The sequence below is a fragment of the Mustelus asterias genome, chromosome 13 (assembly GCF_964213995.1).
Source record: "Mustelus asterias chromosome 13, sMusAst1.hap1.1, whole genome shotgun sequence".
In the NCBI taxonomy this organism is placed as follows: domain Eukaryota; kingdom Metazoa; phylum Chordata; class Chondrichthyes; order Carcharhiniformes; family Triakidae; genus Mustelus; species Mustelus asterias.
The window spans coordinates 87820077-87839233 of record NC_135813.1 but is presented as its reverse complement, the minus strand read 5'-3'; the positions used below and the strand labels follow the sequence as shown (position 1 = coordinate 87839233).

The window sequence follows — 19157 nt, the reverse complement described above, 5'->3', positions numbered from 1 at the left end:
ATGTTGACTCAATGCCTTTTCCTGAAACAAATTCAAAAGGATAATTCCAAATTGAATGGGACAATCACATACAAAGACAGTGGCTGTCTCAAACTTTCAAGTGTGAAAGTCAACACACAGGATACATTATCGACCTATAGTCACCCACCTTATTTGGAAAAGGATCTTGGACTCTCAACAAGTCACATAGTAAGACAGCAATGTTTGTTAAACAAGAAGCTGTTCTGGACAGAAAATCCATCCAAACCAGCTGCACATCAACTGAGCAGCAAAGTTATTAAACGACTATACCTTGAAGGGGCTGGGCGGAATGACTCTTAACCTGTTCCGTCTTCCAAGCTCACCTTGTAAATTGACGACTAGAGGTTTTGCAGCTTACTGAAAATCCTTTACTGTACAAGGCCTTCACTTCAATTAAAGCTCAGAAACTACAGGTTTGCTTCGAAAGAGAGGCTAAGGCAATTGGACATTGTAATTGTGTTTTTTCCCCCTCAACTTATTTGTGATCGTGTGGGTGAATTGAGTGAGCGAGACGTCATGTTTTAAACTTTCTGGGCAAATGTATGATAATAAATAACCTGCTTTTTAGTTTGCTGCTGGAATTATTTAATTTGTCAGAATCACTCTGAGGGTAAGAAAACACACATCCCTCACAAAACACTGATCCTGGGCAGTAGGAAAACACAAATTCTGTGACAAATGACACGTAATTAAATCCTGCCTTTACAAAACAGTGTAATTTTCAACTTCCAGCAGTGATGGGAAAGATCTGCCTGTATATTTTGAAAATGATGATGGATGCATGAGTTATTGCAAGGACAAGTAAATAATTCAGGTTGCATCCTTACAGTAGATATTATCTCAATCTCGGAGGTATTTTTCTTATTCTTATTATCCCCACTCATTCACTGATCTCTATTATATGCTTATGTTCTTGTGGCTTATGGTGTAGAATAATTGCTTTGTCATTGGGTTGAAGGAGACTAATTTTAGTAACTGCTGCATTTCTCATGTTCTCAAAATGAGTTTCTAATTCCACATCCTCAGAAACCACCAATGCAACATCTGTTGCCCATATCCTGCCCCACGCCTTCACACTACCTAGCGCGTCTGTCCCTGCTGACATAAAATGGCTACTTGTCATATAATGCCTCAAATTTTAACTTCTTATCCTGGTGTTTCAAGCCCTTAATGGTCTTGCCCCATTCCATCTCTGCAACCTCCTCCAAAGTATCACTCTCCACCCTCCGTACTCTACTGGTGTGGTCTTTTGCACGTTTCCACCCTGTGCCTGACCAGTAGTGGCCATGATGCCACCTGACATCGCCTCACACCACACTCTTGGACTCTCCTCTTTGGCCAAGCTTGTTGTCACTTCCCCTAGATGCTTTTCCTTTGGCTGTCTCTTTTTAAAGTACTGGAGAACTTTTTCTACACCAAGAGCATTAAATAAATTAAAATCATATTAAACTGTTCCTAAAACAAATGAATACATGAAAATAGACTAGGTAAACAGGTTCTCAAGGATATCGTTACATCACTGCTGCATCTGTATTGCATTTTGCTTATCCAGTATGAATTCAGACTAACAGACGTAATTCAAATATTGAAAAAAAACCCATTTAGTAATGAAATTGTAGAAATAAACCCAGGCTATACCTGATCAAAGCCACGGAGAGGAATGCTTCGCACCATGAGTGATGTATCCAAACCAACACCAGTTAAAAATCCAGCGCACTCCAAGGCCACATCTAATGAAGTGCCAAGTTAAGGATCCAAATATTATTACACCACGCATGGGGTTTAAAAATAATGTTTTTTATCAGAAGCAGTGACTGACATTAAACATGGCTCATCAGCACAAAATTAAGTTTAGCACCTTCAAAAGCTTTTCAAAAGAGGATAAAATTGAGGCGCTATAAAGCTTTATTATTAATCATTTAAGGGTTTTCAAAATTAAGGATACAGCTTGCACCAATAATCAACCTATAAAAAAAGGGAAAAAACATCAAAGTGAAGAATTTAACAAAGTTAACCTGGTGATCCACTCGCTTTCTGTTACGACCTAGGCATTAAACATTATTCTTTAAAATATACTTATAGACAATACAAAAGAAAAACATTAAGTTTAATTTTATCCAAATATCTGAAAGAGATGGCAAATAAAAAGGAATCTCAGCTAATTGGTTGATAGCCAGACGATATGAATAGATTCAGAGGCGCGCTGAAGGTTTATTTTTATCTGGAATGTATTACCTGAAAGGGAGGTGGAAGCAGCTTCAACCTTAACTTTCAAAAGAGAATTGGATTACAACTTGAAGTCATAACGTTTTATGGATCATGGGGTGCGAGGCCGGATAGCTCTTTCAAAGTGCCTCATTCTCCACTGTAATATTCTATAATAATGTATGCGAATGACATCCAGTATGTTTTTTCCTCAGGGTGAAGGCATACTGGAAAAATACATTTATTGTCCTAGCTCCTCTGAGAATGTGGGAGTGAATCTTCTCTTCAATCAGCTGCAATCTGTTCACTGATTGTGCTCCAAATTTACACTTTCATCGCTGCCATTTTTGCTGTCACCGTTGCCAACATTTAAGACTTGGAAGTGTTATATCTTCATCCAATCTCAAGAGAATCTAAACTATCTTTTTCGATTCTGACAAACATCTATCCATAACACCGTAAAAAACTGACAGGCTATCAAGCCTGACCCCACATCATGGTGGCCGGACCATCTGGGGGGGGCCTTGCTCCTTTGAGCTGCAATATTTTTGGTCATTTTATTTCATGTAGTTGGTAAATGTAAACCATTCAGATATGTTCCCAGAAATGTTGGCAATGCAAGTGAGGAAGGAGCTTGCTTCCAAGCCTGACCATCACAATCCTGCCCACACATCAGGGTCAGCTCCCCCCACCAAAAGAAAAGGAATCCTTCTCGTATCACACAACACCCAAGTTCACCTTTGTCATCCACATGCGCCCGTGATCGATCACCACAAGCACATTTTGTCACCTCTGCCACAGTGCTTAGCTTCATCCCATCCCTCCCAGAACAAAACTCAAATCCAAGTTTTTAATCATCTTGTCTATCACCAAGGTTCAGCTTAGTGGCTATACCTTTACAAATCATGCTGGACACTTTGGCCCAAATCTTCAGCTGTCCAACAGCCCACCCCCCCATCTGGATAGAGGATTGGTTGGCTGATGGGAAGCAGAGAGCAAAGACAATTGAGTTATCGGGTTGGCAAGCCAAAAATGTTTGTTACAACAAGTGGATCCAAGATATACAATTTGACTGACTTCCTAGCCATTTGATGTCTTTTCGTATCCTAAATTAGTGTCCATCTGGTCAATACAAAAGACAGATTTCAGACCAGTCTATTACTCAAAGTTTAGCCAAACCTTCTGCAAAGTGCAATCAAACCAAGTGAGTTTCAGGGAGGGTAGTTGGGATGCTCTGATCAGCTGGTTGGCCTGGGACCATAATGAAATCAGGAATCAAGATCTCTGTAGAGCATCAATGTGGCTCCAACAGGATGGGAAAATCTATATTCAGAGGAACGTTGAGAGTAAGGGTGGCCCTGTAGAGCCACAGGGATCAGTACTGGGGCATCAACTCTTTACGATCCATATCAATGACTTGGATGAAGAGGCTGAACGTATAGTCGCTGTAATAAATCGAGAGCGACTTGATGTGGCTTAGAGTAACAAAGGATTTATTGCCAATAATAAAGAGGTATTTACAATAAAAGAGTCAGGCACAATTAACTATGTGACTGCACAACCCTCCTCCCTGGCTCCAACTGAAGATATGCGTCCTTGCAACTAACTGGTTCAGCTTCCTGCCATGACACCCCATAGGGTCTGGCCCGATCATGTGACCCTTGGGGAACGCTCCCTTAAAGGGGCCACGCTACCTCAGCAGCTAAACCTGATGACATAAACATAGATAAGAAAGTAACTTCTCAAGGGGACAAAGCGTTGAGAGGGATTTAGACAGGTTCAGCGTGTGAGCAAATATTTGGGAGATGAGAGTGTAATCTGGGAAAATGTGAACTTGTCCACTTCGGCAGGAAGAACAGAAAAGCAATACATTATTTGATTTGAGAGAGACTGCGTAACTGTGGTGCAGAGAGACCTGGGCATCCTGGTGGATGAATCACAAACAATTGCTATGCAGATACAGCAAGTGACCAGGAAGTCAAATGGAATGTTGGCATTTATTCCAAGAGGAATTGAGTAGAAAAGTAGGAAGTTTTGCTACAGTTATACTGGGCATTGGTCAGGCCACTGCTGGGGTACTGTGTACAGTTTTGGCTTCCTTACCTGTGAATGGATATAATTGCATTCAAAGCAGTTCAGAGAAGGTTCACTGTGATGATGGAGCAGTCTTATGAAGACAGCTTTGGCTCTGTACCCACTGGAGTATAGACAAATGTGAAGTGATCTGATTGAAACATATAGGTACATGCTGTGGGGATGCTTCCCCCTCATGGGGGAGCTTAGACCAGGAAATGGTTTAAAAATGAGGGGTCTCCTATTTAGATGGAGGTAAAGAGAATTATTTTCTTTGAGGTTCGTTAACCAGTGGAATCCTCTTCCCCAGAGAGCAGTGGAAGCTGGGACATTGAATATGTTCAGTGATAGAGACTCAAACAAGGTATAAATTTGTTGTCAAAGGTCTATGGCTCGCGAACCATCAAGCTGCTTCAAATATTTGCAGTTGCATCCCAAAGGACAATGATCAGTTGGTCCAAAAAAAATCCATGTCAGGCATGAGTCAGCAGGAAAATCATCCTACAGAAAATAAGGCAATCTAATAGCGAGAGACACAGGTGGCCTACCTCACCACAGCAGGTCACAATGTCAGTACTTCTGCAGCAGGCAACGACAGTGAATAGGAGAAAAAGTCAAAAATGTTTGTTACAACAAGTGGATCCAAGATATACAATTTGACTGACTTCCTAACCATTTGATGTCTTTTCGTAGCCTAAATTAGTGTCCATCTGGCCAATACTGAAGACAGATTTCAGACCAGTCTATTCCTCAAAGTTGAGCCAAACCTTCTGCAAAGTGCAATCAAACTAAGTGAGTTTCAGGGAGGGTAGCTGGGATGCTCTGATCAGCTGGTCTGGCCTGGGACCATAATGAAATCAGGAACCAAGATCTCTGTAGAGCATCAATGTGGCTCCAACAGGATGGGAAAATCTATATTCAGAGGAACGTTGAGAGTAAGGGTGTGCTCCACTATCCACCAACATTATCATAGAAATCATAGAAACCCTACAGTACAGAAAGAGGCCATTCGGCCCATCAAGTCTGCACCAACCACAATCCCACCCAGGCCCTACCCCCATATCTCTACATATTTACCCACTAATCCCTCTAACCTATGCATCTCAGGACACTAAGGACAATTTTTAGCATGGCCAATCAACCTAACCCGCACATCTTTGGACTGTGGGAGGAAACCGCAGCACCCGGAGGAAACCCACGCAGACCCGAGGAGAATGTGCAAACTCCACACAGACAGTGACCCAAGCCGGGAATCGAACCCAGGTCCCTGGAGCTGTGAAGTAGCACTGCTAACCACTGTACGACCGTGCCGCCCATATTACTCATATGGGCGGCATGGTAGTACATATAACATTACTCATTCTGGATTAGTTTGAGCTAAGAGTCATCCCTTCTTTTGATGAAAGTCATATTCCAACAAGCAAAGGTTGGACAGGGTAGAAATGGGAAATTTTTTCCATCAACAAAAGGAAAGTGGGAACGCAATTCAAAGTCTTTCCAAACAAAGTTTTCAAACAACAGCCCTTATTCCTGTGGAAGGACGTGTGTGTATTGGCCATGAGTAAGTCTGAACCCAATGTTCTTCTGAATCCAGAAGCAGCAGGACTCAGATTCAAGCCTGCAGTTCGGTGAAGTAAGCACTAAAGTGTGTTATTCATAACTTGCTGCAGACAAAGAAATGTACACACATTCATTTTGTCTTCGAGATTACAATACAAACTGCAAAAGGCCTCTGAAAATAAATGCTGCAAGGGGGGGGGACTTTTGCTATGTGTGTGGCCCGCACAAAACTAAGCTTCAAGACACTTGAAGAATGATGTGCTGGTGGAATGGATAATTCTAATGACAAGACTAAACCCTTCAGGAATTAATACAAGTCAACGAAAAATACAATACATATTGAAACTGAGTGCCAGCATTTACCATTTCTGCCCCAAGGGCTACATCATTGGTATTAAATCCACTTTGAGCTGTGTACAATAAGAATTTGCCTTGAGCTGCTACCCAGAATATTACAGGTCACATGTGCTTAAGCAACTGAAGCTTCCAATTCCCTGTTAATGGATAGCAATGTTGCTATTAGCACAGTTACCAGCTGGTTTATCTGAAAGAAGATCTGTCGCATGCAGATACACTGATCTTCTAGGCAGTATATTTACTTTACTAATTACACAGCATTCAACTGCATTCATCATAATCAGGCCCTCAATCTCTACTGCAGTTTTATTAATTCATTGAGGGCATAGTGCGGAGACAATAGCATGGTGGTAATGTCACTGGACGAACAATCCAAAGGCCCAGGCTAATGCTCGAGGGACAAATGTCCAAATCCTACCACGGCAGTTGGTGGAAGTTAAATTAAATTAATAAATCTGGAATTGAAAGCAAGTCTCGGTAATAGTGACCATGAAACCATTGTTGATCATCATAAAAACCTATCTAGTTCACTAATGTCCTTTAAGGAAGGAAATCTGCTGCCCTTACCTGACCGACATGTGACTCCAGACTCACAGCAATGTGGTTGACTCTTAAATGCCCTAGCCACTCAGTATCAAACCGCTACCAAGTCTGACAGGAATGAAACCAGATGGATCATTTGGCATCAACCAAGACAATGGAAACGGGAATGTGACACCCAGCCCTGACAACCTGAAAAATCCTCCTTACTAAAATATGAGACTTGTGCCAAAATTAGGAGAGCTGTCCAAAGACTAGTCAAGTAACAGCCTGTCAATAGTCATACTCTCAGAATGAAACCTTAGAGACAACGTACCAAACACACCCATCACCATTGCTCAGGTGGCACTACAGTGGTGTATTGTCAGGAGGGAGCTGCCATGAGTCCTCGACATCTACTCCGGATCCCATGAAGTCTCAAGGCATGAGGTCGAACACAGATAAGGAAACCTCCTGCTGGTTACCACTTGGCTGCTCAACTGATGAGTGATTTTACACATGGAAGAGCAAGAGCACCCAATGTACTCCATGTGGGGACTTCAATGTCCATCACCAAGAGTGGCTCAGCATCACAATTACTGACTGAGCTGGCCGAATCCCAAAGGACTGGGTCTGTGGTAGGTGGTGAGAGAACCAATAAGAGGGGAAAACCTACTTGACCTCATCCACATCAATCTATCACTGACAGACGCAGTGACCACCACACAGTCGCTGCAATGACCAAGTCCTGGCTTCACATTGAGGATACCCACCATCGTATTGTGTGGTACTATCACCGTGCTAAATGGGATAGATTTCAAACAGATCTAGCAATGCAAAACCGGGCATCCATAAGGTGCTGTGGACCATTAGCAGTAGAATTGTATACACCACAATCTAACCTCATGGCCCTACATATTCCCCCTGACTACCATTGCCCTCAAGCCGAGGGATCAACCCTGGTTCAATGAAGAGTGTGGGAGAGCATTCCAGGAGCAATAATAGGCATACCTAAATATGAAGTCAATCTGTTGAAGCCACAACATAGGATCACTTGCGTGCCAAAGATCAGAAACAGCATCTGACAATGATAAGTGATCCCACAACCAACGGATCAGATCTAAGCACTGCAGTCCAGCCACATGAATTGTGGTGGACAATTAAACAATTAACTGGAGAAGGAGATTCCACGCATATCCCCATCCTGAATACTGGGAAAATTCAGCACATCACTGCAAAAGATAAGGCTGAAGCATTTTAACCATCTTCAGCCATAAGTGCCAGATGGTCAATCCATCAGCCTCCTCCTGAGATCCCCAGAATCACAGATGTTAGTCTTCAGTCAATTCGATTTGCTCCACATGATAGCACAAAACATTGAAGGCACTGGATATAGCAAAGGCTATGGGCCCTGACAACACTGCAGCAACAACAGTACTGAACACGTGCTCCAGAACTCGTCATGCCCCCAGCCAAGCTGTCCCATTACAACTACAACACCGGCATCGAGCTGGGAAATTGCCCAGGTACGTCCTGTACACAAAAAGCAGACAAATCTAACTCAGCCAATTACTGTCACATCAGTCTACTCATGATCATCAGTAAAATGATGGAAGGAGTCGTCGGTAATTCTATCAAGCTGCATGTACTCAACTATAACCTGCTCACTGACATTTAGTTTGGGTTCCTCCAGGGACAACTCCTTACCTCATCAGAGCCTTAGTTCAAGCATGGACAAAAGAGCTGAACTCCAGAGGCGAGGTCAAAGTAACTGCCATTGACATCAAGGGCGCATTTGACTGAGTGTGGCATCAAGGAGTCAGATTCATGGGAATTATGGAGAAAACTCTTTACTGGTTGGATTCACACCTAGCACAAAGGAAGAGATTTGTGGTAGTTGGATCTCAAGAGGAATTGTTAGAAGTTATTTTTCTCAGTTCCTGGACATCACTACAGGTGTTCCTCAGGGTGGTATCCTGCAGGGTGGAGTCCCAGGGCCAACCATCTTCATTTGCTTCAATTATCAAACTCCATCATAAGATCGAAGTGGGGATGTTCACGTATTATTTCACAATGTTCAGTACGATTCGTGACTCCTCAGACACTGAAGAACCCCACCCTTATGCAGCAAGACCTGGACAACATTCAGACTTGGGCTGATAAAAACAGAAAGTAACATTCACGCCACACGAGGACCAGGCAATGACCATCTCCAACAAGAGAGATTCCAACCAGTTCCTCTTGACATTCAATGGGAATACCATCACTGAATCCTCCACTATCAACATCCTGGACGTTACCATTGACAAGAAACTGGCTGGACCAATGATATAAATACTGTGGATAGAACAGGTCAGAAACTGGAAATTTTGTTTTGAGTAACTCAATTCTTGGCTTCTAAAAAGTCTGTCCACCATAAGGCACAATACCATCCACTTGCCTAGATGTGTGCAGCTCCAATACTTAAGAAACTCAACACCATCAAAGACAAGTAACCTAGTTAATTAGCACCCCATTCAAAACTTTCAACATTCACTCCCTCCACTACCAATGGACAATACCAAATCTAGTATTGCCTGCTCTCTCGTTGGCTCTAGAACTTGCTGTTCTAAGAAACTGTCCCAAAAACATTCAAAGTCAAGACTGTCACCACTGGGTCCCTTAATAAACGTAGTCGGTCACCGGCACCCCTGAGAGATTTAGCAGATGCAGAGCCTGCTACAGACAGGTAAGCCACAGCCCACAGTGCAACTCTGGCCTTACCATGTTCACACCAATAATTGAACTGCAGCCTCTTGCAACAAGCAGTGTGACATATTTTCAATGTTTACCCATTTTGACAGGAGGCCCCTTTGCTTCATCCTTTCAGGATGGCCCCTCAGTTTTCCAAAAAAAAGGAAAAGGTGCAAAAATATAGATACAGAGCTCAGACATTCCTAAGCCAGGGACATCGCTGTTTTAGAATTCCAGTAACAACACTCCCCACTTTTCCATTCACTTTTGCAGATCCGAAAGAATTTACGACCTGGCAAAATAAAATACATCTTGGGATAAGGAGCATCTGAACAATAAAAGTATTTATACATATAAAAGGTGCCCTGAAGCATTCCAAAAATTTAGACATCTCATTAAATGATTAGGTCACAACATATTCTGTATAAACTGCAAAAAGACTATCATATTTGCTGATTAAATACAGAAAAGCTACCGTAACCCCTCATGGCTTATTCTATTAATGCAGGAATGTGACAATGTCAACAGCAATATACCTCCCATAGGCAGTTAAAACCTGTATCAACAGCAACCAGGCAAAAACCCGTGTTGGAAATAAGATCTTTCCTCCAAATAGCGAGATCATTGCTCATTTGTAGCCCTCAAAATGATTAATTTCACCCTGTCAGTTAGAACTACAATTGCAGCACTGGGAATCAGAATGCATTTCTTTGTACAACAAAAGTACTATATTTTTGTGGTGGTTTAGTTCCCGAGTGGATATTAGAATAATTGACCTTTGTATTGACCCTGATACAGAAAGACGATATATCTCACATCGACTCTGAAAGGTGGACATCTGCTGCTATCTAGTGTTGTAAAACGGAAACAGCAAGAACAAAAAAAAACTTGCTGGGTAACAATGAATGGCACCACGTTGCGATGGACGTGTGTAAGTACAAGGACTGCCAACATGACAACTGGAATGGCTTGGATCATGCTGCTGTCAGTTGGTGCTTTAACCTGGCAGAATTAGAAATGTAAGAGAGCTGGCCTTTCCACCCGAATGTCTAATGAAATCTGGCAGTTTCAGATTCACCGAGCCATTGGCTGCTGGTGAGTCAAGCTATAGGAACTCAAGATTGAAAATCAATATAAAAGCAGATTAAAGTTCAGCTAAAAGTTCCACTTAAGAGTGGCATTCCTTCAGCTCTCGAGGCTAAAGGGATTACGGGGGGGGGGGGGGGGCAGGATCAGGGTATTGAATTGATGATCGAAATGAATGGTAGTGCAGGCTTGAAGGGCCAAAGGGCCTACTCCTGCTTCTATTTTCTCTGTCTCCATGCTAGTTATGTGGATGAACTGGGTCAGGGATTTTCTGACATGACTAAGTATAACTAAAGCTGTTCCCAAGACGACCAAATCTAATCTATCCATGCGACTATTGATAAATAAACTAGACACAAGATATTGAGCTGTTGACCAGATAACATTGTTTGTTAAATGTGGTACTTGGAGCTTAACTTTCATTGAAAATTAGTGGGCCAGATTTGGTTGTAGTGTAGCAGGACATCTAATGGCATCTAACATTAGTTAGACATTCCATACACCCGTCAGCCCGCCGAGTTGGTGAAAATGAGCGCTAGTAATGGCAGGGAAGGAAGCAACCAGAACCTGAGTGATCGGGGTAAATCCACAACTAATGAGATTTGAGAAGCCAATAAACACAAAGGATGGAGAGAAAGATGAATTAAATAATTTAATGTTAAATCAGATGTCAGAAGAGAAAGGGTGACTGGATTCAAATCGAACAGAAGAGAGAAAAGAAAAGTTTAAAGAACTGGATTTTGTTAAAATCACCTTGAAAATTTCAGAACCTCAAGGAATGAGACACTGCAGTTATAATAATCCATTTTTCATTCCGGAGAGATTGGCAGTCATTAACAGTTACAATGTTCTTAAGATTATGATTGTAATTATTGGCTCCAAGTATCTACAATGAACTTTGTCCACATCCACCTTGCAATCACCACTACTTCAAAACCTGTAAATGACGAGTTAAAAATATTCCATTGATTGGTACATTGGTGCTGTTTGCGCCAGTCAGTTATTATATAATCCTGTTCAGCATCTTGGGAATCATTGCAAATTGCTGCTTCTCGAGTCTTCTTGCCGTTTAACTCTATCCATCCTCATATGTCTCCAGTCTTCTGTACTCATCTCTTCTCCATGTTCTGTTCTTGATCCCTCTTGATCTTCACCGGCTTTCTTTCATCAATCATTTTGGGTCAATGATCATCATTCTTCATTTGCTCCTCCGCTGCAATCTCCTTTATCTCTTCTTTTGAAGATCTCCCACAGTTCCTCAATGCTGCCTGACCTCAGTAGTATCATAGAATCATAGAAACCCTACAGTGCAGAAAGAGGCCATTCGGCCCATCAAGTCTGCACTGACCACAATCCCACCCAGGCCCTATCCCCATATCCCCACATAATCCCTCTAACCTACGCATCCCGGGACACTAAGGGGTAACTTAGCATGGCTAATTAACCTAACCCGCACATCTTTGGACTGTGGGAGGAAACTGGAGCACCCAGAGGAAACCCACGCAGACACAGGAAGAACGTGCAAACTCCACACAGACGGTGACCCAAGCCGGGAATCGAACCCAGGTCCCTGGAGCTGTGAAGCAGCAGTGCTAACCACTGTGCTCGTGCCGCCCCCCCACTGTGCTACCATGTCGAATCTGTCAGAGAGAGGTAACTGGAAACTGTCTGTTGTGTCCTTATTCTTCAGTTTCTTTGTTGCAAATTGCATCTGATGTTAGTGTGCCTTTAAGATTTTTGTTAAAGTTCTCTGCAGCTATCAAAGCTTCAGTTTTTTTCATTGTTGCCGGGTTGCCTGCATAAATTATTTTATTGCTGCTTCAATGGCTTTGTAAGCGGACACAAATTTCTGTGATTCCTTAGATTAAATATTTCTTAGAATAAAATCAAATAAATGAAACAGGACAAAGCAGCACCCAGGCACAAAGTGTGAACAGACAAGCAGGTCTTTTAAAATGCAGAAACAAGGCAGACAAAGGGAGTCAGGAACTCACATTAGCATAACCTTCCATTTAATTAAATTGGCTCCAAGGATATCAGGAAGCCCTTATCAAACACTTCAGAAGGCTCCGAGACTTGGAAGACTTCCTGATATCCAATTAAACACCTATTGTATAAGAAACTCCGGAGATCTCAAACAATGATCACCTCCCTAGACTGGGCAATCACCAGACTTAACACATCAACCACAGAATGGTCAGAGTCAAATACTGTAAACAAAACATTAACATTTGAATCATACAAAGTATCAAAGTTCGAGTATAACTGTAGCCCATTGCGGCAGGCCTTCAGAGTGCTTTTGGGACAGTGCTGTTTGTATGTCCTGATTGCACCTCCGTCGACGTTAATAAAGCTGTACCGCTGTTGAACCTGACTCTGAGTCCGAAGTGGTCGTGTTCGCCCACTCGCGCTAACAGCTTAAATGGGGTTTTGTTTATTTTTACTCTGTGCCTCAAGTACTTTCTGGAATTTGTTTTATGACCCTACATTGTTTGGGGAACACTGGTTGACAGGTCAGGTAACAGGAGCGCTTTCGTTTTCAGTTTTGAGCTGCTGTTTTAGTTTAGAAGGGGGTGACTATCAGACTGGAAGCAGTGTTTCTCTCGCTCCCTAGTTTTGGAAATTCTGCTGTTATCTGGAAACAAGGCTTCTTGCCTTCCTGGAGTAGAAAATCTGCTGTTCATGATTGGCTTGACTAGAGTGTCTCTCCCTGCTGCTTTGGGAAGCTGTTCTGACACCAAGCTTGTCTGTGCGTGCATCAAGCGATCTGCAGCATTCAACCAAAGGGCTAAGTTTCAGTATCACAAGAGCATTAGTCTTTGCTATGTTAAACCTCTGGAAAGAGTTTTGTTTATGGGATTGGTTTGATTGGGACATTTCCTATATTCATTAAGGGTTATACAATATCATGATTGTTTTTTTGTTTCTAATTAGTAAAGTCATTGCTAATTTTCTTTCTATACATGTTAACTGTATACTTAAATAAACTTTGCTTGATAAAACCTCCTTAGTGGGTTAGTTGAATCATGATATTGTATAAATTTTATTAGCTAAAATACTGTTCAAACAAAACAAATCCCAAAAGCAAACACCATTTTTGGAATTAGCACAGGAAGAAAGAATGCTCACGTGATTTTGCAACTTAGTCCTTTGGTTGGAGAATTGAAACTCTGACTTCCCAGCCTTGTAACTTCCAGCAGACCTCGAGGTAGAGATAATGCCACTGCTGGCCTCTAGCTTTCAGCCAGCGAACCACTACCAGAGACAGAAGCAATCCTGGTCTCCGTTTACTAACAAGCAAACCCCCAACAGCAGAATTTTCACTCCAGGAAGGCAAGATGACCTGCTCCCAGCTGCTGGAGGCAGAATCTAAAATACCAAGGAGAGGAACAGACAAAACCTGCCTGCAGTTTGAAAACCAAAATGGCTTCTGACTCTGAACCAAGCTGAAAGGAAAAGAACTCCTGCCAGCTCACCTGTCAATCATTCTTCCTCTTAATTTAAAACTTCGCAAACTCCCAGAAAATGCATTCGACCCAGAGTAAAAATAAACAAAACCCCATTTAAACCATTTAGGCAGCAATAGAAGGACATCTAATCAGGCAGGTGGTGCCACAATGGAAAAAAACAGAGCTTGCTCACCAACTGCAGAGAACATGATTAAAAATAGATTTCTTAAAGGCACAGTACCATCACAGTAGACAATACCCTTTTTGATTTGATTTGTCACATGTATTAATATACAATGAAAAGTATTGCTTCTTGCATGCTATACAGACAAAGCATACTGCTCATAAAGGAGAGTGTGCAGAATGTAGTGTTACAGTCATAACAATAGCTATAGCTAGGGTGTAGAGAAAGATCAGCTTAGTGTGAGGTAGGTCCATTCAAAAGTCTGATGGCAGCAGGGAAGGAGCTGTTCTCGACTCGGTTGGTATGTGACCTCAGACTTTTGTATCTTTGATAATAACTCAAATTTTAAAATACTCCTCAGGAAGAACAGGCAGATCATGCAGTGTGAAGATCCTTATGCTCAAGATCATAGAGCAGACTCTGGATTATCAGGAGCCAATTGCTCTCAACCTCTTGGATTTCCAGAAGACTTTTGACAGCATCCATCAGGAGTCACTCTGATACATGGCAAGACAATCAACCAAAGCATCTCCACATCATCGCAAGACAGTACAGCCCCTTGGAGCAGTTATCAAAGCCTTATTCTGCAGCTCACTGCGACATCAAGACCACCATGGGTATCAATGGCACTTTCAACATCATATTCCAACCATTATGTTGCAAATCGAGTTTGTGTCGATATATGCCCTGTTTGTGAACACAACTTCCACACTCACCTGATGAAGAAGCAGTGCCCCGAAAGCTTGTGTTGGCAAATAAACCTGTTGGACTTTAACCTGGTGTTGTGAGACTTCTTACTTTCAACATCATCACAGGTGTATGACAAGGTTCATGCTCTCTCCATTCCTTTTCATCTTGGTTATTGATTTCATCATGAGGAAGGTGATGGTGGGCGTAGACTTCAGCATCTGTGCCAATGCAGTTAGTTAACGGACTTGGTTTTTCTCGACGATATTGCCTTGCCGGCTGAAAAATCTTGCGTGCTCCAAGACATGGCAAACATTCTCGAGAGTAGCAACACCAAGGCTGATCTATGCATTAACAGCAAGAAGAAAATGACACTGGACAGCAGGCAACAAAATATCAAGGACATTGACTGCTTCTCCTCTTGAGGAAGCAACATTTCCAGGGAGGGTGATGTAGAGATAAACAACCATTCAAAATCACCAGTCTTCCAGCAGCTCCAGAAGATGTGGACATCCAACACCAATAACACAGCCATGAAGCCGTGACTCTATTTGTCCATAGTAGTACAAACCACAGTCTACATCAGAGACATATGGAAGAGAACAGCAAAGGTGTCGTGCTGTGGGACGTTGGTGCTATCTACGTATGATCCTGGGCGGCACATGAAGAGACAGCAACAAACAAGTGCTGCAGAGGACTGGTTAGAAGCACCTGTGAACAATGAAAGATACCTGATGCTGGCAGGATGTGTACGTACTGTGCCTCCCGGATATTCAACAGCCTTCCCCCAGAAGAAAAGGTGGGCTGGTCACAGAAGACATGGTTAAGTGTGGGATGCCATCTTGGAGGACATGAAACAGATTTCAATTGTCTAGGGCCAGTGACGGAATCTAACTTCAGTTCTGAAGTCATATTGGATACAAAATGTTAACTCTGTCTCTCTCCCTCCATAGATGTTGCCAGTCTGGCCAAGATTTTCCAGTACTCTGTTTTTATTAGAGAGAGGTATCATTCGGATAGCCGCCGAAAGATATCAGAGTTTCACCTTGCATCTGCTCATCGCCTGAAGTTGTTCTAATGACATAAATAATAATGAGTGCCATTAGTCTTATCAGCTTTATTTTGAGAGAAAAATCTGGTCCTATACAATTCCTGCAATACCCAATAATCCTGTTGGTGGCGCTGTAATGCGTATTTTCAGTGTCAGATGTTACAATGAGTGATACAAAATATTTGCTGTTTTATTGTAATGATTATATTTCCCTAGGATTGATGTTCTCAAAACACTCAGATATTTCCAGATTTTTTGACCAAAATGTTTCCTCAGTCACTGAAGCTTCGAGTATGCAAAACAAGTGATTAATCAAATAGAAAAAAAAACAGGATTACACTGAATCATTAAATTGTTCCGAGTCTTTTAATATTTTCATTAAAGGCTTGAAATTACTTCACAACTTTGTAAAGCATTTATTTCATATCTTCAGTTAAGTACTGGCCGTTCGATGCATTTTAACAGTCAGTCAGACGTTGAGGGACCATTTTCGTCAAGTTAACAACAAAGCAGCACATCTCGGGTAGAATCTTTTTGATTTACGTGTTTAATGGTGCATCTTGCCTTGCCTGAAGTTGCTGAGGCACTTGCACATAAATACCAATGAAGGCTATTAGCCATACGTTGTACTGATAGGGTGGCACAGTGGTTCGCAGTGCTGCCTCTCAGCGCCAGGGACCCTGGGGTCGATTCCCAGCTTGGGTCACTGTCTGTGCAGAGTCTGTACATTCTCCCTGTGCCTGCGTGGGTTTCCTCCCACAGTCTGAAAGACGTGCAGGTTGGGTGCATTGGCCATGCTAAATTCTCCGTGTGCCCAAACAGGTGCTGGAGTGTGGCGACCAGGAGATTTTCACAGTAACTTCATTGCAGTGTTAATGCAAGCCTACTTGTGACACTAATAAATAAAGTTTAAAAATTTTCGAATTATTGTGTTTGAATATTTGGCGTGCAGCTTTAACAAAAAAGTTTCAATTTGCTGCTGTTTTTAATTTTATTTCTGCTTCTACCAAATTGACTTTGCCAACAGTCAAGATCTTTGAACAAAGAACAAAGAAAATTACAGCACAGGAACAGGCCCTTCGGCCCTCCAAGCCTGCACCGACCATGTTGCCTAAACCTCCCACCTTTCCGGGGACCATATCCCTCTATTCCCATCCTTTTCACGTATTTGTCAAGACGCCTCTTAAAAGTCACTATCGTATCTGCTTCCACTGCCTCTCCCGGCAACGAGTTCCAGGCTCCCACCACCCTCTGTGTAAAAAACTTGCCTTGTACATCTCCTTTAAACCTTGCCTCTCGCACCTTAAGCCTATGCCCCCCAGTAATTGACTCTTCCACCCTGGGAAAAAGCTTCTGACTATCCACTCTGTCCATGCCTCTCATAATCTGGTAAACTTCGATCAGGTCGCCCCTCAACCTTCGTCGTTCCAGTGAGAACAAACCAAATTTCTCCAATCTCTCCTCATAGCTAATGCCCTCCATAGCAGGCAACATCCTGGTAAATCTTTTCTGTACCCTCTCCAAAGCCTCCACATCCTTTTGGTAGTGTGGCGACCAGAATTGAACATATATTCCAAGTGCGGCCTAACTAAGGTTCCATAATGCTGCAACACGACTTGCCAATTTTTAAACTCAATGCCCCGGCCGATGAAGGCAAGCCTGCCGTATGCCTTCTTGACTACTTTCTCCAACTCCGTTGCCAGTTTCAGTGACCTGTGTAGCTGTACACCCAGATCCCTCTGCCTATCAATACACTTAAGGGTTCTGCCATTTACTGTATATTTCCTATCTGTATTAGACCTTCCAAAATGCATTACCACACATTTGTCCGGATTAAACTCCATCTGCCATCTCTCTGCCCAAGTCTCCAACCGATCTATATCCTGCTGTATCCTCTGATGGTCGTCATCACTATCTGCAAATCCACCAATCTTTGTCATCCGCAAACTTACCAATCAAACCAGTTATATTTTCCTCCAAATCATTTATATATATTACAAACAGCAAAGGTCCCAGCACTGATCCCTGAGGAACGCCACTTGTTACAGCCCTCCAATCCGAACCGCACCCCTCCACTGCTACCATCTATCTTCTATGACCGAGTCAGTTTTGTATCCACCTTGCCAGTTCACTTCTGATCCCATGCAACTTCACCTTCTGCACCAGTCTGCCATGAGGGATCTTGTCAAAGGCCTTACTGAAGTCCATGTAGACAACCTCCACTGCCCTACCCTCATCAATCATCTTCGTCACTTACTCGAAAAACTCGATCAAGTTAGTGAGACACAACCTCCCCTTCACAAAACCATGTTGGTTCTCGCAAATACGTCCACTTATTTCCAAGTGGGACTAAATCCTGTCTCGAAGAATCCTCTCCAATAATTTCCCTACCACTGATGTAAGGCTCACCGGCCTGTAATTACCTGGATTGTTCTTGCTACCCTTCTTAAACAAAGGAACAACATTGGCTATTCTCCAATCCTCTGTGACCTCCCCTGTAGCCAATGAGGATACAAAAATTTCTCTCAAGGCCCCAGCAATTTCCTCTCTTGCCTCTCTCAGTATTCGGGGGTATATCCCATCAGGCCCTGGGGACTTGTCTACCTCAGTGTTTCTCAAGAACCCTAATACCGCCTCCTCTTTGATCTCAACATGACTCAAACTATCTACACACCCTTTCCCAGATTCATCATCCACCAAGTCCTGACACAAAGTACTCATTTAATACCTCGCCCATTTTCTCTGACTCCACGCATAGATTCCCTCGCCTTGAGTGGGCCAACCCTCTTTGCTGAGTAAAGATGCGCTGGCACCTTTTCAGTCAATCAATTTCGCTGTTGTTCTTTCAGTGGGACAAACCATCCTGAACAACTGGGTATATTTTGGTGTTACTTTGACATGCCATTTTTGCTTTAAGAGGGGGATTTAATAGGAAGCTACTCTGTTTATAGTTCTAACATTTTAATTACTCTTTAGGCGTTTGTTAGAATAGATGATGAAGCGCAGAGAATGTTTTAAAACACAAACGCACATCGAGTCTATGTACATGACCATAATTGGACTACTACACAAAACTTCAATGAGTTTATTGTGGGAAATTTATTTATCTTTGAAGTAATTGCTACCTGTAACCATCCTAAGGCAACGTATGCAAATTGCTAAATGGAAACTCAAACATTAAGGTTTTTATCATATACACCCTTTAAGACTGGATGAACGGACTGATGGACGT

General features: G+C 42.4%; 1 protein-coding gene across 1 annotated transcript in view; it reads right to left on the bottom strand.

Moving 5' to 3' along the window:
- txnrd2.2 (thioredoxin reductase 2, tandem duplicate 2) overlaps positions 1–19157 on the bottom strand; it is a 95563-nt gene that overhangs the window by 41529 nt on the left and 34877 nt on the right. The window contains exons 9-10 of the mRNA XM_078227236.1: positions 1967–1986; positions 1660–1751 (exon numbers count right to left, since the gene is read on the bottom strand). Of these exons, the coding sequence (XP_078083362.1) occupies positions 1660–1751; positions 1967–1986 (112 nt within the window). The remainder of the gene's footprint in view (positions 1–1659; positions 1752–1966; positions 1987–19157) is intronic.